Below are 24,136 nucleotides of genomic sequence, written 5' to 3' on the forward strand. Positions count from 1 at the left end.
AGAAATGAAGATCTTTTTCTGGAGAAATTTATATCTAAAAACTGAAGGTTACAGATGTGGAAATTGGTATTTGTAATCTCCTTTAAAAATAAACACGCATTTTTTGGGTCGGGGGGATCCAACTTAAGGGGTGGGGGTGGATTGAAAGAGGAGTTGAATTATTTTCATGAGGATTCTTATATCTCAAAAACTGAAGATGTTACAGACATGAAAATTTGTATTTGTAATTTTCCTTCAAAGTAGAGAAACACATAATCTTTTGTCTTTCGAAAATCCACTTAAGGGGGGTGAATTAATTGAAAAATTAGTTACACCCGCGGTATCCCTTGCCTGTTGTAAGAGGCGACTAAAAGGGGCCCAAGGGGCTCTCAACTTGGGGAGCGTGGGTTGGCGACCATGGGGCCCTTAGCTGAGTCTTGGCATTGCTTCCACTTACTAGTGCCAGGCTCCTCACATTCGTCTATCCTGTCCGACCTCCCTTGGTCAACTCTTGTTCTTTTCCGACGGTATTAGAGCAAGGGCTAAGGAATCTTTCGTTTTCACGCCCTTCGTGGCCCTTGCCTTTCTTCGTCCGTTACTTCATCTTTCGAAGTGACGGATCCCTTTTTTCTTCTTTTCTCTCTCTCTTTACCCCCATTGGGTGGGGGACCCAGACGAATAATACACCCACTGTATCCCCTGCCTGTCGTGAGAGGCGACTAAAAGGGGCAACCAACCATGAAACTACTTTTGATTCGTACCATCACGCGGGGAACACCATGGGTTGCCTGTACTTGCGAGTAGTACCACTATATTAGGTACGAAATAGGTTTGTGATTAGTAGCAGCAAAGAGGCTGGTCTGTGGGTTTCCAGTACCCGTGCGTCGTACCCACATGAGCAACACCGTGGGTCTGGGTGTTGCCTGTGAGTTGTACCACTATATGAGTGACACCGTGTGTATGCGTTGCCTGTGATTAGTACCCGCTATGTGAGGAACACCACGGGAATACCGGCACCCGTGACTAGTACACCTAGGTGAGGAACCTCATCAGTTTGCGTTGGCTATGAGTGGCGCCATTGTGTGAGAAATACCATAGGTCTGCGTTACCTGTATGAAGTACAATACTTGTGAGTAGTACCATCTTGTGTGGAACGCCGTGAGTCTTTGCTACTTTTGATTAGTACCCCAACATGACCAATACCATGATTCTACTTTACTTGTGACATGTACCATTCTGTGGGGACTTAGATATGGATTTTGGACCCCTTTAGACATCAAGCATCCTCGATTCAGGATTATGCTTTATAAGTGGTCCCTTGGTCAGTAATAGTATTGTTTATGATCTTTTCTGGCATAGGATTCACTGTTCTTTTTTTTTTTTTTTTTTTTTTTTTTTTGTTCATGTCCATTCATTCTTCATGACATTTTCTTATTTTGGTCAGTGGATGATTTTGAACTTTTTATTGCCATTTCATTTTGTACCATTAGGGGCCGATGACCTCGATGTTAGGCCTCTTTAAGCTACAAGCATCATCTATGTATGAGAATACTTATATCTCGAAAACTAAAGATGTTTCAGACGTGAAAATTAGTATTTGGAATCTCCTTTAAAAGTAAAGGAACGCGCGTTTTGGGGGGGAATCAACTTGGGGGCGTGGGTGGTGAAAAAGGAGTTTTATTCCTTTTTATGAGGATACATATGTTTCCAAACTGAAGATGTTATAGTCGTGATGATTGGCGTTTGTAATCTCCTTTATAAATAAACAAGTATTTTTGGTTTTCGGAAACTTCACTTACGGGGGGGAGGGTGAAAAGAAGTGAAATGTTACATACGTGAAAATTAGTATTTGGAATCTCCTTTAAAAATAAATAAACACGCATTTATTTTTTCGGAAAATCGTCGTAAGTTGTGTGGTGTTGAAAATAAGTACATAAGGAGTTGAAATATGTTTATGAGGATACTTTATCTTAAAAACTGAAGCTGTTACAGACGCGAAAGTTTGTATTTTGAATTTCCTTTCAGCATAAAGAAACGCATACTTTTTGTTTTCCAAAAGTCCGCTTAAGGTGGGAGAGGGGTGGAAAGAAGCGAAGAAGAAGAAGAAGTTGAATTATTCTTATGAGTATACATTTATCTCAAAAACTGAAGGTGTTAAAAGACGTACTGACATGAAAACTGGTATTTGAAATCTCCTTTAAAAATTATGAAACACATATTTTTTTGTTTTTGGTAAATTAAGTTAAGGGGCTGAAATGAATTGGAAAAGCGGGTGAATTTTGAACATGATACTGGTGTATTTACGTTATATGCCAAAATCGTAACATGTTAGAGACAAGAAACTTTGTATTTGGAAAGTCCTTTAAAATTACAGGAATATGTACCTTTTTGTTTTCGGAGAAGGCACTTGGGGGTGAAAAGAAGTGAAAAATAATTGAATGATTTTTATGAAATACTTATATCTTAAAAACTGAAGATGTTACACATGTGAAAATTGGTATTGGCAATCTCCTTTAAAAATAAAGAAACCTGTATTTTTGTTTTCGGAAAATACACTTAGATGGGGGTGAAGTTGGGGAAGGGCTGATCAAGGGGGTTGAATTCTTTTTATGGGGATAATTAGGTATATTTCAAAAATGAAGATGTTACAGATGTGGAAAAATAAAAAGACATGTATTTATTTTTTCGATTTGAGAGAAGACTTCTTCTCACATGTACTATTCTATGTTGCATGGTCGTCTTAGCCCCAAAAGGTAAAACCACAAACATGGTTTACAGAGAATTTCTGGGGTAAATGAAACTAAATTTTTGGGCGAGTTTTTATACTTTAGGAATTTTCAGATAATGTCTTAGTACAATGCCGAGGAACGATTACTTTGATCAAATTACGAAATCCACGCGAGCGAAGCTGCAGGTAATTGCTAGTCTATCAATCAATCAATCAGTACTGATCTGCATTTAGGGCAGTCGCCCAGGTGGCAGATTCCCTATTTGTTGTTTTCCTAGCCTTTTCCTAAATGATTTCAAAGAAATTGGAAATTTATTGAACATCCCTCTTGGTAAGTTATTCCAATCCCTAACTCCCCTTCCTATAAATGAATATTTGCCCCAGTTTGTCCTCTTGAATTCCAACTTTATCTTCATATTGTGATCTTTCCTACTTTTATAAACGCCATTCAAACTTATTCGTCTACTAATGTCATTCCACGCCATCTCTCCGCTGACAGCCCGGAACATACCACTTAGTCGGGCAGCTCTTCTTCTTTCTCTCAATTCTTCCCAACCCAAACATTGCAACATTTTTGTAACGCTACTCTTTTGTCGGAAATCGCCCAGAACAAATCGAGCTGCTTTTCTTTGGATTTTTTCCAGTTCTTGAATCAGGTAGGGGCCTAATCCTGGTGAGGGTCCCATACACTGGAACCATACTCTAGTTGGGGTCTTACCAGAGACTTATATGCCCTCTCCTTTACATCCTTACTACAACCCCTAAACACCCTCATAACCATGTGCAAAGATCTGTACCCTTTATTTACAATCCCATTTATGTGATTACCCCAATGAAGATCTTTCCTTATATTAACACCTAGATACTTACAATGATCCCCAAAAGGAACTTTCACCCCATCAACGCAGTAATTAAAACTGAGAGGACTTTTCCTACTTGTAAAACTCACAACCTGACTTTTAACCCCGTTTATCAACATACCGGTACCATTGCCTGCTGTCCATCTCACATTATCGAGGTCACGTTGCAGTTGCTCACAATCTTGTAACTTATTTATCACTCTATAGAGAATAACATCATCCGCAAAAAGCCTTACCTCCGATTCCACTCCTTTACTCATATCATTTATATATATAAGAAAACATAAAGGTCCGATAATACTGCCTTGAGGAATTCCCCTCTTAATTATTACAGGGTCAGATAAAGCTTCACCTACTCTAATTCTCTGAGATCTATTTTCTAGAAATATAGCAACCCATTCAGTCACTCTTTTGTCTAGTCCAATTGCACTCATTTTTGCCAGTAGTCTCCCATGATCCACCCTATCAAATGCTTTAGACAGGTCAATCGCGATACAGTCCATTTGACCTCCTGAATCCAAGATATCTGCTATATCTTGCTGGAATCCTACAAGTTGAGCTTCAGTGGAATAACCTTTCCTAAAACCGAATTGCCTTCTATCGAACCAGTTATTAATTTCACAAACATGTCTAATATAATCAGAAAGAATGCCTTCCCAAAGCTTACATACAATGCATGTCAAACTTACTGGCCTGTAATTTTCAGCTTTATGTCTATCACCCTTTCCTTTATACACAGGGGCAACTATAGCAACTCTCCATTCATCTGGTATAGCTCCTCCGACCAAACAATAATCAAATAAGTACTTCAGATATGGTACTATATCCCAACCCATTGTCTTTAGTATATCCCCAGAAATCTGATCAATTCCAGTCGCTTTTCTAGTTTTTAACTTTTGTATCTTATTGTAAATGTCATTGTTATCATATGTAAATTTTATTTCTTCTTTGGCCTTAGTCTCCTCCTCTATCTCGACATTATCATTGTAACCAACAATCTTTACATACTGCTGACTGAATACTTCTGCCTTTTGAAGATCCTTACATACACACTCCCCTTGTTCATTAATTATTCCTGGAATGTCCTTCTTGGAACCTGTTTCTGCCTTAAAATACCTATACATACCCTTCCATTTTTCACTAAAATTCGTATGACTGCCAATTATGCTTGCCATCATATTATCCTTAGCTGCCTTCTTTGCTTGATTCAATTTTCTAGTAAGTTCCTTCAATTTCTCCTTACTTCCACAGCCATTTCTAACTCTATTTCTTTCCAGTCTGCACCTCCTTCTTAGTCTCTTTACTTCTCTATTATAATAAGGTGGGTCTTTACGATTCCTTACCACCCTTAATGGTACAAACCTGTTTTCGCATTCCTCAACAATTTCTTTAAACCCATCCCAGAGTCTGTTTACATTTATATTTACCGTTTTCCACCGATCATAGCTACTTTTTAGAAACTGCCTCATGCCTGGTTTATCAGCCATGTGGTACTGCCTAACACTCCTACTTTTAAGACCTTCCTTTCTATCACATTTATTTTTAACTACCACAAAAACAGTTTCATGATCACTAATACCATCTATTACTTCAGTTTCCCTATAGAGCTCATCTGGTTTTATCAGCACGACATCCAGGATATTTTTCCCTCTGGTTGGTTCCATCACTTTCTGAATCAGCTGTCCTTCCCATATTAACTTATTTGCCATTTGTTGGTCATGCTTTCTGTCGTTCGCATTTCCTTCCCAATTGACATCTGGCAAATTCAGATCTCCCGCTACAATCACATTTCTTTCCATGTCGTTTCCCACATAGCTGACTATCCTATCAAATAATTCTGAATCCGCGTCAGTGCTACCCTTTCCCGATCTGTACACTCCAAATATATCAAGTTGAATATTATCTTTAGAAATGAGCCTTACACCTAGAATTTCATGTGTCTCATCTTTAACTTTTTCGTAGCTTACAAATTCTTCTTTCACCAGAATGAACACTCCGCCTCCCACCCTTCCTATCCTATCTCTACGATACACACTCCAGCGCCGTGGGAAAATTTCTGCATCCATTATATCATTTCTCAGCCATGATTCAACACCTATTACAATATCTGGTGAATATATATCTATTAAATTACTTAATTCTATTCCTTTCCTTACAATACTTCTACAGTTCAACACTAACAATTTTATGTCATCCCTACTTGATTTCCAGTTCCCTGTTCCCTTATCACCGCTCCCTAGGCCATCCCGTTTCCCTGAATGTACCTCCCTATTACCCTTCCAAACAAATTTCCTAACTTATACGTACCACTGCGGTTTAAATGAAGGCCATCTGAGCGCAGATCCCTATCTCCTACCCACCCATTTGGATCTAGAAATTTCACTCCCAGTTTCCCACATACCCACTCCATAGTCTCATTTAAATCCCCAATCACCCTCCAGTCAGTATCCCTTCTACACAGTATTCCACTAATAACAATCTCCGCTTTCTTAAACTTCACCCGTGCTGCATTTACCAGATCCCACACATCTCCAACTATGTTGGTACTTATATCAGCTTGCCTTACGTTGTTGGTACCAACGTGAAACACTACCACCTTCTCCTTCCCCTCCTCCCTCTCTTCTACTTTCCTCAACATCTGCCTCAACCTAATTCCTGGATAACACTCTACCCTGGTACCCTTTCCTCCACACACTTTCCCCACGTGTCTAACGATGGAATCTCCCATGACCAGAGCCTCAACCCTACCCACCTCGTTTGATCCCCTCCCCTCCTGATCAGCCCTATCTTTCCTGATAACTGCAGAAGCTATTTCCTCCTCCCTTTTCTCCTTCCCATGACCCTGTTCCACCTGTCTTTTCCTATCATCTACTCTACATTTTCCTTTCCTACCTTTTCCCTTCCTCCTACTCCCACACATCTCAGCAACAGTTCCCTGTCCCTCATCTTCCCTCTGTTGTTCTACCTGTAGTGACTCGTACCTATTTTGCACAGACACCTGTCCTGAATTCTGATCCTGAATAGAGCTCTTAGCCTGCAATCTCCTTCCCCTTAGAACATTAGACCACCTGTCTTCTACAACTCCTCCCTTTCCTTCCCCTCCCTCTTGTACACCTACTGTAACCTGTACGTTGTTTGAGGGAGTCCTATCTTCCCTCCTGTCTTCTGTGAGAATCCTAATTATCTCCCTCAAACTTTCCAACTCCTCCCTCATACCCCTCAATGCCTCGCCACACCCACAGAAACTACACTCGCGCTCCTTAGCCATTCTTTACGGGGGGAAAATGAAATTAAAAATAAAATAACTTATTTGCAAAAAATAAATGAACGGAGGGATATATTGTCTGGGATAGTACACGACAATAAGGTAATTAATATACGACTACACTACAATACTACTTAGTCGTGCTCTATTTTTTTTATCCTACAACCCCTGACAGGATAAAAACTGCTGTTAATTACTGAATATCGAAAGTAATAGCCTACTCAAGAACTACACAATTCCAAACTGCAATTAAGCCTATTCTAATTACAACAACAGTATTTTAGTACGAGTTTCTACGGATACCTCTACTACACCAGTACTACACAAATATTTTACAATAATAAAATAATCACACTAAATTCTAATAGGATATTACTCGTATACTACTGTACAGTACACTACAGTAATGTTAAACTACTTTCAGACGTATCCTAATTACGGAACCGTACCGTATGTCACTAAACTAAGCACAACAGAAATGAAATTTGCAAGAACTACTGTACTCAAAGATTACCAACGAAGCTAAATGCTTAGACAAATTATTATTAGTATTACGGTCTAATAGATACACACGAAAAATAACACACGAATATAGCAGGCAAGATACGGCACTATCTAAATGTACTGTATCTATACTACAATGTATCTACACTACACTACCCTGCGTTTGGTTAAATGCTGAAGTATCGAAAAGATTGCCGTACACGAAGAAAAACACGAATATAACTGGCAAGATACTATCTAATATATTATACCTTATCTTCACTACAATTCTACTGAAATGTGGTTATGTGATTATTACAGCTGGTGGATTACTATTATTTTCCCTACTCCACGGGACGGAAAATAAAAGTGTCCTTAATTAGGCCTACTGAAAAATACGAGGTTGTCTACAGTAATTTCTCAAATATTTCTATAAATACTACTACTACTACTACTACTACTCCAGGGACTTGAACTGCAATTACTGGGATATATGAACTTTATTATTATTAGCTAACCGCTCATAAATATTGAAAGATCGAGGGAGCGAAATATAAATTACGGATACTTTAACTACCTGCTTAGAAGTACCAATGAATGGAATACAAGATCAGCTGATTTTTATTTATATTTACTTGACTACACTACACCCTTTGTTCACAACTTAGCCAACAATGCAATATTTGAATATGAGGACCGACAATAATCAATAACAATACAACGACTGTTAACTATTACCGTGTAATCTCTTTAACTTCTTTTTAAATGGAGGTTTACAGGCGTATCGTGTTTTTTTTAATGTAGTAAATTATTACCTTCGCGACAGTTTGAATGGCTATCTATACGAAATAGCGGAGAAGTTGCTGCAGAAGTTACGGTACTATTCCTTATGATAACCTACCTTTGTAAGTATAACCAACGAACCTACAGATATTTACAAATATTTTTAAAGTTAATATTATTACCTAAAGTATTTCCTAAACCTAAAATCGAAAGAAGGTACACCTAGCTAGCCTACTTAACCTAGAAAACGTAATTTACTGAGGACCAACTGAATTACTTGTTACAAAATTTAAATAAATGTCACTACTCCCAATTTCTACCAACAAGCACTAAACACCACTATATAAACAGCACTAAATGAATCAGATATACACAAAATTTAGCTATTTCAATAGGTTTTCACTACTTTATCACTACAATAATGCAAGAGCTCTCTCAACAGCCAACCGTTCTCAAGCGCATCCAACAATGCAATATGTAAGAACATGTCCTGAATGACTGACTGACTCATCATCCCCAAGCCAAAACTACTGGACAGAAAGAAATGAAATTTTGAGGATACATTTATATTACAATGTAGGTGCTTGCTAAGGGAGGATTCCTGGATATTCCGTCACTAAGGGGGGTGAAAAGGGGAGTGAATTTTTAAAATGAGTGTATCTATATCTCAAAACTTTAAAAGTTTACAGATGTAAAAATTGGTATTTGGAATCTCCTTTAAAAATAAAGAAACACATCTTTTCTTGTTTTTGGAAAAGCCATTAATGGGGGTAAAACAGGAGTGACAAATAGAGTGAATTTTTAGAAAGACTATATCTACAGTATATCTCAGAAACATAAAATGTTATAGACATAAAAATTGGTATTTGGAACCGCCTGAAAAGTAAAGAAACATAGGTGATTTGTTTTCGGATACTCCACTTAAGGGGAGCTAAAAAGGGGGTGAAATTTTAAAATGAGCATGTCTACAGTATATCTCAAAAACTTAACATGTTTACAGAAGTGAAAAATGGTATTTTTAATCTCTATTAAAAATAAAGAAACATGTATTTTTTGTTTTCAGAAAAACCACTTGGGTGGGAGGTAAAAATGACTGGAAATGGGGTTGAATTCTTTTTATTATGATACCGATATCTCAAAAACTGAAGATGTTACAGACGTGAAAATTGGTATTTGGATCTCCTTTAAAAACAAAGAAAAACGCATTTTGGGGGGAAACCATCTGGTGGGGGGGGGGGAGCAGGGGTGAAAAGGGGTTGAATTCCTTTTATGAGGACACATATCTTAAACTGTATTTTTTCCCAGAAAATTCACTTAAGGTGGGGAGTGTGAAAGGAAGTGAAAAAAATGTGAATTCTTTTCATGGGAGTACTTATATCTCAAAACTGAAGGTATCAGGCATGAACATTGGTATCTGGAATGTCCTTTAAACATAAAGAAACACGCCTTTTTTTGCGGGGGGGGGGGGGGGGAGGCGTAAATCAACTTAATGGTGGTGGGGTGAAAAAGGAGTTAAGACCAATCTATTTTACTGTTCATAATGTAATTATTCCAAGCATAAACCAATCATTTTTAATCTTTCCTGGGTTCATTTTCAAGAGCCATCTTTTCCTTTGGAGAACTTAGTTAGATTACAGTAGATTCTCCTGGCATATAAATATAAATTTAAACACATTTGAAATAAACAAAAGAAATGATATTGACCATGCTATTGTTCACTTCTATAATAAGGTCAATAATGAAGATAAGTATATCATTTGTATTGGCAGAAATCCCGCACACTTGCCTACGCGTGACAATGGTGCTGGTCACATTGTCAGCAATGACAATGCAGCAGATGTAATTTACCGCCAAGTAGCAGTCTTGCATCTTGCTGCATTGTCCAGAACATTAATAATAATAATAATAATAATAATAATAATAATAATAATAATAACCACCTAAATTCAACTAATATCACCCACCCTAATAATAGTAATGTTCTGGACCATCGTCAAAATGTGCGGACCGTGCTGGAAATGGCTCCTGGCCGGGTAATGACTACGAATGCAGTCCAGCCGCAGGTTCCGTTCTGCCAAGGCACCCAAGCCAATCTCCTCAAGGATTTGATCCATATTAAAAATGCTTATAGGAAAAGATGGCAATGATTTATGGACCAACTGACCGGGTGGAATACCTGGAGCTAGTCCGGGAAGTACGAAATCGAATGCTGGAAAGAAAGATTGAAAAATGGGAGGAACTTTGCCGTAATCTCTCAGAAAATGAGTCCGATAGCAAATTTAGCCGGATTCTCTCAGAAAACGAGTCAGATTGCGTAATTTGGCACATATATAAAACGTTAAGCATTCAATTAGAAATTTCAGTATAATACCGTAGCGAAGCATGGGTATCTTGTTAGTTTAGAAATTTAGGTACTTGGATGGCAGAAAATATATGAATAAAAACAGGGAATGATCACCGAAATTTCAATAAGGCAATTAGAATCGAAGAAAATCCGAACATCAACAGTTAACAAAGTTCCTATACCAGCAGAAACAAATATAACTAACAAATAGAGAATTCTTCAGACCAGTTAATTCATAACAATAAGATTCATAAAGATTATCAGGCCTTACATGTCCTTAAAACATTATTTGAAGACTACATATTTACAAGATTCTAGAGAAAATGGTAATTTCAAAAAGAAATAAAGAGTTAAAAGTATTAAAAATTCAATTAGCAGAATAAGTGAATTAAATATGGATTTAGATCTTGCATCTCCGGAGTCCAATTCCTAACATTGTTTGAAACAACTTCACAAAATTGAGTGTCAACCACTCATAATTAGAAAAGAACCTTGTCTAAATACTGTATATTCGACTTGAAATTGAAGCAAAGTGAAACTTGCCCAAGTTCCGTGGGTGAGAAATATATGAGAGAGTCTCCTTAACTCACCATATTATGAAGTCCAGATATACAGGGAAAGAATAAGTGAGGAGCAGCATCCTCCAATCACACCAAAGATGTGTCCGGATGGTTGATCCGACGTATTTATACCATAGTGCATGGAACTCGCTAGAACTCTGATGGAAGGCTGAAGACGAGCATGACGTCTCAGGTGACGTAGACGGTAAGCTCATGCACCAGTAGTGTTGCTCAGTATGTGATTCACCTCGTCGAAAGCTAGTAGTATTGGCGGAGTGATGCGATTGCACAGAGATACGGCAGTAAATGTTTATCAAGTAAGCTGCAACCGTTATAATACCTACTGTTTCATGGATGTACCTGTGTCTGCTCCAAGTCGTCATGGTATGGCTTAATAAACAAATTGGTCTATAATTTGAGCATTCACTGATGTCACCATTTTCCTTTCCAGGTTGGAATGGAAGTGCTCATGAGCCATGCTAACAGTATCTGGTTTTCACTAACCATTCTATTGAATAAAACAGGCAGGAGTACTAATAACTTCATGCCCCCAAAGCAGTTCAAAGGTTTTAACCAAACAATTTGTCACTGTCAGGCCATACCTGTCATAAAGTGGTCCTAGAGCTGATTTCAGCTCAGCTTTGTTTAGGCAGTTGCCACCACTTAATATGTTACGATATTGTTTTGGATATTGGCCATATGTTAAGCTGCATCCTAATGTCAAGAATTAGTAAGTGGAGTCATGTTGTGATATTATTGGATGGGATTATCATTATTTAGTATCGGTCACGAGCTTGAGATCTTATCTGCGTATAAGCAGAGCAACTTGGCCACATGATTTGCGAGATAGTGAGTTCGAACCCCATTGTCGGCAGCCCTGAGGATGGTTTTTCGTGGTTTCCCATTTTCACACCAGGCTGTGCCTTATTTAAGGTCACAGTCACTTCCATCTCAATCCTAGCCATTTCCAATACCATCATTGCTGTAAGACATATTGGTGTTGGTGTGACGTTAATCAAATAGCAAAATAAACATCTGTGTATTGTGCCCTCCACTGCTGTAAGTTATATGATGAGATGATCTTTTCTTAAAGAAAGTGTTAGCTAGAGCCAAGTTAAATACCTCTGCATATTCTAGAATATGAAATATATCTTCCTTTTGTCTAACATTGACTCTCTTGATTCTGAGGAAGTCATCCTGCAAATTTCCTACATGACCATTAAGGTCAGCACCTACAAAAAGCATCTCATCTTCAATGACATGCAGGTGAGCTTCAAGGCTAATCCAGAAGTCTTCAGTACACTCAGTTTGTGGTGCATAGCAGAATATCATTCGCAGTGTGTGATCATCGATGTCAGTTCTAATTTACATGAGTTGGTCAGATATTCATGCAACTTGGCAACCTTATCACAAAGTTTTCGACTCACCATTGCGGTAGATATTGGTCCCATTGTGGAATATTTTTAAGCCATCTCCGATTCACACACTTTAATACCAGTCCATTGGATTACTTGTATGCATGCTATGTCTACGTTTCAGCATCTCATAACACCAGCAAACACTCAGTTTCAACCTGTCAACATACCAATATTGATGGTAGGAAGCCATATTTACTGTTGTTGTGGACGGTGGACTAATGTCTTCAGCCTGCTCCATCCATCACCAGGTAGTAGACTTTGCTGGCCATTTCTCACATCATTCAGGCGAGAGTGGCGTGCGTTGCTTCCGGGGGATGCTCTAGCCTTTAATTGTGGAAGTTTGATGAGTCCAAGGTAAGCTTTGGCTTACATGTTAAAAACTGAAGGTGATAGGGCACAACCTGGATGAGTCCATTTCCTAATGTTGAATCAGTTTGATGTGACGTTTGAACGATTGCTTGTTGATTGATGTAGATAGCTAATTAGTTTGATCAGGTGTGCTGAAGTTCAGATTTCCTCCAGTAACACCATGGCTTGTCATGTTAAACGATAAAGCATCTCTCTTTTAGTCCAACCCTTCGTAAGGGTGTAATGGCATCACGCAACAATCCCACTGGTGATCTTCTTCTAGGAGTCTCTGCTTTGCGCATGGTGAGTTGCTTGCTGTAAGCTCATCCTGGTCAAGCTCGTGATCTGGTCCATCCATCGTAATGTTTCATGTCCTCTAAGTCTTTGGCCATCGACTTTTTCCTCTATGATAAGTATTTCTATTGCCTCCTGTCTTCTGGCAATATGACCAAAATACCTGAATTGTTTTTGGTTGATAGTGCGGTGTGCTGTCCATAGTATTCACAGTAATCTCCTATAGCACCACATTTCTAGAGCATCAATCCTGCGGCGATCTGCTGTCTTCATTGTCCAAGTTTCTGCTGCATAGGTCGTGATAGAGAAGATCAGAGTTTGAATGAGGGTGAACTTTGTCTTGTTATGTTAAACAAACAATGAAGCATACATTATTTAAAAGAACTTATATTCTCTGGCTTTCTCCATTACTCAGCGAAGATTGACAATATGCAATATGTCAGAAGTACAATCCAAATGTTCTAAGATTAGTGCCATTATTATCAGAATATATGAACTACCTGTAAGGTTTTCTAACCCTCCTGATTATATGTGCAATAGTGCTTTATGTCAGTGTATGCAGCATGTTCCCAATTACTTTACTTTTGTGTATTTTGTGTTTCTTCAAAACCATTTTTCCAAATTTCCTGTTTGTAGCTTTTAAATCTTCAGCTATTACTCTATCCCTTGAAATTGTCCTTAATAGATAAAAAATTGTTACCTTTAACAAATAATCTGAGCTTTTATGTATATTATATAGTGTACTTAACCCTGAAACTGATTGTATTTGTTGCAGGAACTTCTGAAGAATTCGTGGAGTCGGTTGAAGAACTCCGTGCACGTTTGGATGCTATGAAAAGACTTATGGGTGATGATTTGGAAAGAAAGAGACAGAAAAGAAAAAAGCTCTCGGGAGAATCCATAATTGATGGAAGTTTTCTCAGTGTTGTGTTTGGAGTTGTTCTGCTTATGATTATTGGTGTTAGTTTCTATGCATTTATGAACCTTTATTATGCAATTCTTAAGAAATTTCCTGCTCAACAACATACTGAACTATAGTTCTTTTGTAGTTTTATTTTGAGAGATTTAATATATGATGTGATTTTGAAAAATATTTTAATACCTGAATGGTTATTGTTGGCACTATGATAATTTTTAAAGTGAATAAAAAGGCTCAATGGTTTCAAAAGATTGTGTCATCCAACACATTGTTATACTTGATAATATATTGAAAGAAATGGCAGATTTGTACCCCTGATCCTCAACATCATTTTTTCAATGTTGAATCTAAATTTATTTAAATAACCTGTGATTTAAAAAACAAAACAAAGAAGTACTTGTTCAGGGTGTATACAATTTTCTATATAAATATAAATCCCTATACAGATAAAAACCAGAATAGTTTTTTTGACATACTTCACTTCAGAGTGAAGTAAGTAGTAGTACCAGTATGTTAGTTTACCAAGATCCAAGTCTCCAGTCCTTTTCTCAAGTTCATCAGTTGCTCATCCAATTGCTAATCTTATCTAGTGTGAGTGAACTTCATTGAATTAATATGGCTGCACAAAATGTTGGAATATGGATTGGAAATGAGAGGACTTGCCTCGTGTGTGACGGAGGAAGACCCCTGTCATCAGTCTGTTAAGAAGACTGAGCACACTTCTTACATCACACAGTACACTGAGATGACTCGGTCAAATGGACAAGTCAGGAGCTGTTTGACCTTCCATTCACAGCAAATAGTGTAGGTGTACGTGCAAACAGGAAGAAAGGAAAGTATAGTTGCAAGTAATAATGTATATTGTTTTATATAGCTGCTTTTGTAGCTTAAATGACGTTCTGTTCTTCATCGTTCCTTTTTGTGAATAAGTAACGATAATTTTACAGTTCAGTACAAAGTTTTATAAAAAAGAGGAGAAAGCTTTATTCAAAGGAAGTGCGCATAATTAATTATCTGAAGTATTGGGGACAGAGACCACCTTGGATAAGTGGAAACTCACATAATACAGATGGCCATACAGACATGAAAATGTTTTCAGTAAATATTGCACAGCATCACTAAATTACTTCTCATATGTTAATGAATTTGTTGTTACTTAAATCATTAGTCTCATTTCCTGATACAGGGTCAGGGATGCACCAGGCTAGCAATAGCTTCATCAAATTATTATTATTATCATCATCGTCATTGGAGTCTGATCAATCCCTTTTGGAACAAAGGCCTCCCACATCATCTTCCATCTGCCTTGAGCAGTTCTCATCCACAATGCCCCAAAATTTGCCTCACTATAATCAGACCACCTAGACAATGGACATCCACTTCTCTGTTGTCCATTTCTTGGATACCACTACATTTATTGCCTTTGTTTGTTTCCAGGGATTAGATCTTGCTACACACAATCTGTCCTAAAGAAATACAGTATATTCTCCAACATATTCCGTTCTCTCTCTGTTCACATTTATCAGTATCTTATTCAGTTCTTGTTTCCAGTTCTCTCCTGGGTCAGGTTATGAATCAAGGACCTCCATCGTTGCCTGTCTCTCGGCTACTCTTTTTTGCTGGTTTCATTATTTCTTCTATCTTTTTTTTCCCTGTCTTCTTTCTACTCACCTCAGGGAGCAAGTAGGTTAAGTGGTTTGGGTAACGTAGCTGTGAGCTTGCTTTTGGAAGATACTGGGTTCAAATCCGCTGTCTGCAGTCCTGAAGATGTTTTTCCATGGTTTCCCATTTTCACACCACCTTAATTAAGGATATGGTTGCTTCCTTCCTAACCCTACCCCTGTCCTATCCCGCCATCGCCATAACACCAGTCTATGTCAGTGTGATATAAAAAAATAGCAAAAAATATATGTATATATATACTCCTCCGTTGTATCCATCCACCTCAATCTGAGGCCTTCCTTATGGTCTCTTTCCTGTAGGTTTCTCTGTGAATACTTCTTTTGGAACTTGGTTTTCTTATATTTGCACCAACTGCCTGTTACATTTCAGTTTGCTTATTTCTATCCTGTCCTGTAGATTTAAAACTTCAATTATTTTTCTAATATCTTCTTTTCTGTTTTTATATTTTCTTGTCTTCCCTACGATATCTCTAAGGAATTTCATCTCAGCCACCTGAACATTACCCTCGTCTCATTTTGTTGTTGCCCATGAACCTACTGCATATGTCAATATTGCTATACACAGTCGAATCATATTACTATGACCACCTGCTAGAAGTGCCATTGGCTGCGTGCAGCCCACGACATATTCCTTATGACGTGGGCTGGTGATGTGGATATATAATGTGGCCAACAGGCTGGCTGCCATGGGTATGGGAAGAAATTTAACGTTCTGGCCAAGGAGAGCAGCATTTTGGAAATGGCGACGTTTGTGAACTGTTCAAATGCCTGTGTGGTAAAGGTGTATTATGAATGGACAAGTAGCACCACTGGGAATAACTGTCATGGAAACTGTGGAGCTCTATGCACCATTGGTGTCCGAGGTGAACGTCGACTACGACGGTATGGCCATCTTACAGGCTACAGTGCAACAGCTCACCCTCCAAATGAATCAGAGGACATCCAGACACATTTCTACTGCAATGGTTCAGTGAATCCTTCTGCGAATGGGTCTCCGAAGTAGGCAGAGAGTGACTGCACCCATGCTAACACAGGTGCATCGAAGAAATTGACTAGAATTTGCTTGACAGTATGGCAGATGGGCCACTACTGATGGGCGACAGGTGGCCTTCTCCGAAAAGTCCTGTTTTAAGCTGTATAGAACAGATGGACATCAGCTTGTCGGACGAGAAACTTCAGAGAACCAACACCCTGCAACCACTGCTGGATGAGCACAAGGTAGTTGGATTAGTGTTATGGTGTGGGGAATGTTCCCAGTGTATTCTCTACGTCCTGTCATCCAGTTGGAAGGTGCTTATGCTTTGCTTATGAATCCATCCTCGGTAATCACGTCCACCCATACCTGTGCCTTGCCACATAGTTAGAAGTGTCCACACATGGCTGGAAAAGCATGATCAAGACTTCAAAGCTTTTCCCTGGTCCCCAAACAGCCCTGATCTCAATCCAGTTGAACATCTGTGAGACACTCTCAGTCGTAGTGTTCACAGTCAATGTCCTCTGCCAAGGACCGTTCAATGGTTGTGGGAGACACTGCAGACAGCATGGTTCCAGTTACTCGTGTAGACCTATGAGCATCTAACTGAGTCACATCCAACACATCTAGCTAGTTACTCCGGATACAAGCAGTTGGTCGTAATAATGTAATTTGACTATGTATAATAGGTTGAATAGAGAAATTTTTTGCATTTCCTTGGAACTTAGTGGTTCCACAGTATAGCCCCCACACTCTGGTAAAAGCCATTTGTTAATTGTACTCTCTTTCCAGTCTCCTCAGTTATCTTCCCATCTTCTGTGAATACACTCCCAAGTATTTAAAACTTTTCACAATTTCTATTTACATCTGTCTTCCCTCTTCCTTCCTATCTCTTGTCATTACTACCATTCTATTCTTCTCTACATTTATTCTCATTCTAAACTCTCTTCTATCACCTGATTCCATACAACTTGTTCTTGTACTTCCATTTCATTTTCATTTACCACCATTAGTGAAGATTAAATTGGGACAGCCTCTGTGGCTCAGGCGGCAGTGCGCCGGCCTCTCATCTCTGGGTTCCGTGGTTCAAATCCTGGTCACTCTGTGCGAGATTTGTGCTGGAGAAAGCGGAGGCGGGACAGGTTTTTCTCCAGATACTCTGGTTTTCCCTGTCATAATTCATTCCAGCAACACACTCCAATATTTCATTTCATCTGTCATTCATGGTGTAGGTTACTGTAGTCACGTCCTAGTTCGTGAACCAGGGGCAATGGCTGAGTGGCCTAGTAAGTGGTTCTGAGAATCGGGATACGAGTTGCTATGGAATGGGAGTGGGCATCTCGGACATATTCTGAGTCGTGGCCCTCCTTGTGCTCAGGCGGCTAGGACTATACAATCCACCGGTGGTCCATAACCCGTTATAGGAGAGATCCTCACTTGGACTATGTGTAAGTAGAGTAGCATCCTGCTTCATGAATTTACCGAGCTCAGAACTTTTAAGCAAGCCTCGGACCTATGGGAGTAATGGAGTCCCACTCCCATTTGACAGGCGAGGGACTCCTTGGAAACAACTTGGCGAACGAAATGGAATTCTATGGGGAGCTATCAATATTAATGGGGCTTATGGAAGAAAGAAGGTAGAACTGGCTGAGTCAGCAAAGAGGATGCATCTGGATGTGCTAGGAGTAAGTGATATTCGGGTAAGGGGAGATACGAGGAAGATATAGGAGATTATAAAGTGTACTTTACGGGTGTTAGAAAGGGAAGGGTAGAGGGTGGGGTAGGGCTGTTTATCAGGAATACCATTGCATGCAACATAGTTTCTGTTAGGCACGTAAATGAGCGAATGATGTGGGTAGATTTGGGAGTTGGAGGAATTAGGACGAGAATTGTCTCGGTGTATTCACCATGTGAGGGTGCAGATGAGGATGAAGTTGACAAGTTTTATGAACCATTGAGTGAAATCGTGGTCAGGGTCAACAGCAAGGATAGAATAGTGCTAATGGGCGATTTCAATGCAAGAGTTGGGAATAGAACAGGAGGATACGAAAGGGTGATTGGTAAATGTGGGGAAGATATGGAAGCTAATCGGAATGGGAAGCGTTTGCTGGACTTCTGTGCTAGTATGGGTTTAGCAGTTACGAATACATTCTTCAAGCATAAGGCTATTCACCACTACACATGGGAGGCTAGGGGTACAAGATTCATAATAGACTATATTTTAACCGACTTCGAATTCAGGAAATCTATTAGGAATGTACGAGTTTTCCGCGGATTTTTCGATGATACAGACCACTATCTGATCTGTAGTGAACTAAGTATCTCTAGGGTAGGGAAAGTGAAATCTGTCTGCAAAGGAATAAGGGTAGAAAATCTCCAGGCCGAGGAAATTAGACAGAAGTACATTGATATGATTAGTGAGAAGTTTCGAACAGTAGACAGTAAGCAGGTTCAGGATATACAAAAGAGAATAGGTGGCATACAGGGATGCTGTAGTAGAAACAGCAAGGAATGCCTAGGAACAACTGTGTGTAAAAATGGGAAAAGGCGAACATCTTGGTGGAATGATGAAGTGAGAGCAGCTTGTAAACGTAAAAAGAAGGCTTATCAGAAATGGCTCCAAACAAGGCCCGAGGCAGACAGGGATTTGTACATAGATGAAAGAAACAGAGAGAAACAAATAGTTGTTGCATCCAAAAAGAAGTTGTGGGAAGATTTTGGTAATAACCTGGAAAGGCTAGGTCAAGCAGCAAGGAAACCTTTCTGGATAGTAATAAAGAATCTTAGGAAGGGAGGGAAAAAGGAAATTAACAGTGTTTTGAGTAATTCGGGTGAACTCATAATAGATCCCAGGGAATCACTGGAGAGGTGAAGGGAATATTTTGAACATCTTCTCAACGTAAAAGGAAATCTTCCTGGTGGTGTCACGAACAGCCAACCAAGCTCATGGGGAGGAGGAAAAGGATGTTCTGAAATTACGCTTGGGGAAGTGGAAAGGGTAGTAAATAAACTCCATTATCATAAAGCAGCAGGAATAGATGAAATTAGACCTGAAATGGTGAAGTATGGTGGGAAGGCAGGGATGAAATGGCTTCATAGAGTAGTAACATTAGCATGGAGTGTTGGTAAGGTAGCTTCAGATTGGACAAACTCAGTAATTGCACCTATCTATAAGCAGGGGAACAGGAAAGATTGCAACAACTATCGAGGTATCTTATTGATTAGTATACCAGGCAAAGTATTCACTGGCATCTTGAAAGGGAGGGTGCGATCAGTAGTTGAGAGGAAGTTGGATGAAAACCAGTGTGGTTTCAGACCACAGAGGGGCTGTCAGGATCAGATTTTCAGTATGCACCAGGTAATTGAAAAACGCTATGAAAGGAATAGGCAGTTGTGTTTATGTTTCGTAGATCGAGAAAGCATATGACAGGGTAGCGAGGGAAAAGTTGTTCACCATACTGGGGGACTATGGAATTAAATGAGGCGTCTAGTATCAAAACCGGCCAAGTCACAAAATTTACGAAAATGAGTTAAGGTTATAAATTTGAAGTAGAAGTATAACACTATCAGGTGAAACAAGAATATGCTTTAAAATCGTCCATGTCTTCATGTTATAGAGCACTGAAATCTCGGTCGTGCAACAGAATCGGCCAAGTCATGCAGCCAGTGAATTCAAAACCGGCCAAGTCAAGGAACGAGCGACAATCTTTATGATGCAGCATCATTATCTGGAATCTTGTGTTGTTACATTAAGCAACAATGTGATAATATCAGTAGGCAAAATCGTTCCTTGTAATGTATATTCTTTGAAGTCATAATATTTTGCTTTTGTTCGTTTGCAACACTGATTTACGTATTTGCGGGCTTCTTACCGTCATTGGCGCCAAAGCAATCCCATTTCCGGTGTGCTCGTATTTTGTCATTATTGTATGCTGTAACGTGGATATTGTTCCGAGTGTTGAACTGAAAGATTTACTTTCATACCTTGTGAAATTGTACAAAATTGCAACAAAAACGGCCAAGTCAAAATTTAAATTAACAAAAAAGATGGGTTAATTATGAGTTAGATTTCTCAAAACAGCGGAACTTAAATATTAAGCCATTAAGGATATAACTGTGAAAAAAAATATTTTCTGACCATCATTGCTTTGTCTCTACAGGTTTTTCGTCCGTATTGAAAAATATGCCTTGAGTGACTTGGCCGGTTTTGATACTAGACGCTTCAAATGTAGATTATTAAAACCAATCAAAGGCATTTATGTTGATAATTGGGCTTCAGTGAGAATTGATGGTAGAATGAGTTCTTGGTTCAGGGTACTTACAGGGGTTAGACAAGGCTATAATCTTTCACCTTTGTTGTTCGTAGTTTACGTGGATCATCTGCTGAAAGGTATAAAGTGGCAGGGAGGGATTCAGTTAGGTGGAAATGTAGTAAGCAGTCTGGCCTATGTTGACGACTTGGTCGTAATGGCAGACTGTGCCGAAAGCCTGCAGTCTAATATCTTGGAACTTAAAAATAGGTGCAATGAGTATGGTATGAAAATTAGCCTTTCAAAGACTAAATTTATGTCAGTAGGTAAGAAATTCAACAGAATTGAATGTCAGATTGGTGATACAAAGCTAGAACAGGTCGATAATTTCAAGTATTTAGGTTGTGTGTTTTCCCAGGATGGTAATATAGTGAGAGAGATTGAATCAAGGTGTAGTAAAGGTAATGCAGTGAGCTCGCAGTTGCGATCAACAGTATTCTGTAAGAAGGAAGTTAGCTCCCAGACGAAACTCGCTTTACAGCGGTCTGTTTTCAGACCAACTTTGCTTTACGGGAGCAAAAGCGGGGTGGACGCAGGATATCTTATTCATAAGTTAGAAGTAAGACATGAAACTAGCAAGAATGATTGCTGGTACAAACAGGTGGGAACAATGGCAGGAGGGTACTCGGAATGAGGAGATAATGGCTAGGAATGAACTCGATGGATGAAGCTGTACGCATAAACCGGCTTCGGTGGTTGGGGTCATGTGAGGCGAGTGGAGGAGGATAGGTTACCTAGGAGAGTAATGGACTGTGTTATGGAGGGTAAGAGAAGTAGAGGGGGACCAAGACGACGATGGTTAGACTTAGTTTCTAATGATTTAAAGATAAGAGGTATGGAACTAAATGAGGACACAGCACTACTTGCAAATAGAGGATTATGGCGACATTTAGTAAATTCACAGAGGCTTGCAGACTGAACGCCGAAAGGCATAACCGTCTTTAATGACAACGTGTGTATGTATGTATGTACGTATGTATGTATGTATGTATGTATGTATGTATGTATGTATGTATGTCATTCATTAACCATTGCCCCACGGGAGTGTGACAGGCTTCGCAGCCGGCACAATTCCTATCCTCGCCGCTAAATGGGGGCTTCATTCATTCCATTCCTGACCCAGTCAAATGACTGGAAACAGGCTGTGGATTTTCATTGAAGATTAATTCGAGAAGTACAAGGTCACATAAATGAATTTGTATTTCATTTAATATGACTTTTTATACAGCTATTCATGACTTACCTGCTGACTAGTCCTTGTAATGTTTTGGTTGTCTCAAAACTAACTGGATTGCTTATAAAGACAGCAGTGGCAACAGAAATACACTAGAATATAGAAATGATTCATTTCAGATTTACTTCTCTGACGGAGAAAAAGACATCTGGATTAAACCTGGTGAAAGTCTAAGTGAACACAGAGCAAAATAGGGGAAATAATTCAGACTGAAACAATCTGTTATCATGCATCAGTAAACAAGGCTACTACTTCAGAATATCGTACAGTTGTGTGCACTTCCTTTAGAATGTAATATTGTATTGTTATTTCCATTATTACAGTGTCAAACTTCATCTGGCTCCTTGGCTGAATAGTTAGTTTACAGGGTCCTGGGTTTGATGCCTGGCTGTGTCCTTATGTTTAGGTTTGTCTGAATGCACATTTTGTCATCTACACACAACACACCACTCTACCAGCCATCACAGAAATGTGCAGTAGTGAATTAATCCCTCTGCATAGGGTTGGTGTCGGTAAGGTCATCTGACCCCAAGTAATTGGGAGTGCCTCAGTCAAGCCAAGCAGCCACTTGTTGTTCTTCTGAAGAAATAGCGGTTAGTACAGGTGGCTGCTAAATTATGGTTGTCGCCAAAAGACCTCTCTGTGTCGGTGCGACGTAACGCCCCTAGCCAAAAAAAAATTATGGTTGCAACATTTTGGAATCGGGGAAAAGGTCTTTTTCATCACATGATTAGCTTCAGTAGCGCGTACATTATATTAAAAGTAACATTCATATGCACTGACTGGTAACACCTTATTAATTTTTATTTATGTTAATTGCAGTAAAACAAAGAATATGTCTATACTGAATAATGACAGTATGGTACCACGTACAGAGCCAGACAGAAGTATTCAAATGCAACATTATGCTACTACAAGAGGATATTTAACTACCAAAACATACACAAGAACTACTGTAAACAAATCTCTTCTATGTTTTAACTTGCCTTTATTTAATTTTTAATGTCATGTGTATGTACATAAATTAAACGTAAATACATATTCTTAATGAAAAATGTTCTCCCAACAGTTGGACATATGTATTCAAATAAACAAAACACAGGTCTCTAGTACTGATTATCATGCCTTTCCTCTGAATAACTGCTGCCAAACGCCTTGGCATTGAATGTATGTGTTTGCTAGTTAAGTCCAAATCTATTTATTCCATTCCTGCATAAAAATGTATTTTAGTTTTGTTTTGCTTGTGATGTGGTGTTTCCTGGTCCCATCTTCCAAGTCTTGCCAAATGTTCTTGATCAGATTCAATTCAGGTGATTGAGGTGTTCTTTTGAGTGTAGGGGGTGTGTTATAGATGATCCATAACCTAGCAACTTCTGGCAGATGTTCTTGTAGCATGTTCTTATTATCACACTTGTTCATGTTGCCATCAATAAAAGCTTGCTCACCCAAACCACTTGACACCATACATCCCCATACCATTACACTGCCACACCCATGTTTGACCGTAGCTTCCATATTTTTAGGATGCCACTCGGCATTCTTTCGTCTCCACACCTTTAATTGTCCATCACTTCGGTGTACATAGAATTTGTTATCATCTGACCATAACACATGATCCCAGAACTAATTGTTCTTTGTTACACTCTCATTGGCAAACTCTAAATGCGTTTTCTTGTTTAATTTTCTTCTTCAGGTTCTGAAATTGTAGCCATTACTGTTCAGAACCATATGAACTGTTCTTTAAGAACCACCTTCCCAAGATGTTCTTCCAGATGTGCTCTAATTTCTGTTGATGTTATTCTGGGATTTTTCTTCACCATTTTTAACACTTGTCTTTTATCTCTATAAGTTTTGGTGGAGCACCTTTCCTAGGCTGACTAACAATGGTATTCCTCGTTTTATAGCATTGGATGACACACCGCATAGTGGACAGATCTTCTCCAATTTCTTTACATG

General features: G+C 39.0%; 1 protein-coding gene across 5 annotated transcripts in view; it reads left to right on the forward strand.

Moving 5' to 3' along the window:
* The window catches only part of LOC136863361 (uncharacterized), a 74,194-nt gene extending 59,949 nt beyond the window's left edge, over nucleotides 1-14,245 (forward strand). For 4 of the 5 annotated variants that reach the window (XM_067139754.2, XM_067139752.2, XM_067139755.2 and 1 more), the window contains exon 2: nucleotides 13,838-14,245. In XM_067139754.2, coding sequence (XP_066995855.2) covers nucleotides 13,838-14,100 — 263 coding nt within the window. In that variant the 3' untranslated portion in view covers nucleotides 14,101-14,245. The remainder of the gene's footprint in view (nucleotides 1-13,837) is intronic. The other variant, XR_010859207.2, reaches the window with a different exon arrangement.
* The last annotated feature ends 9,891 nt before the right edge of the window (nucleotides 14,246-24,136 follow it).

Source organism: Anabrus simplex, chromosome 2 (assembly GCF_040414725.1).
Source record: "Anabrus simplex isolate iqAnaSimp1 chromosome 2, ASM4041472v1, whole genome shotgun sequence".
Taxonomy (NCBI): domain Eukaryota; kingdom Metazoa; phylum Arthropoda; class Insecta; order Orthoptera; family Tettigoniidae; genus Anabrus; species Anabrus simplex.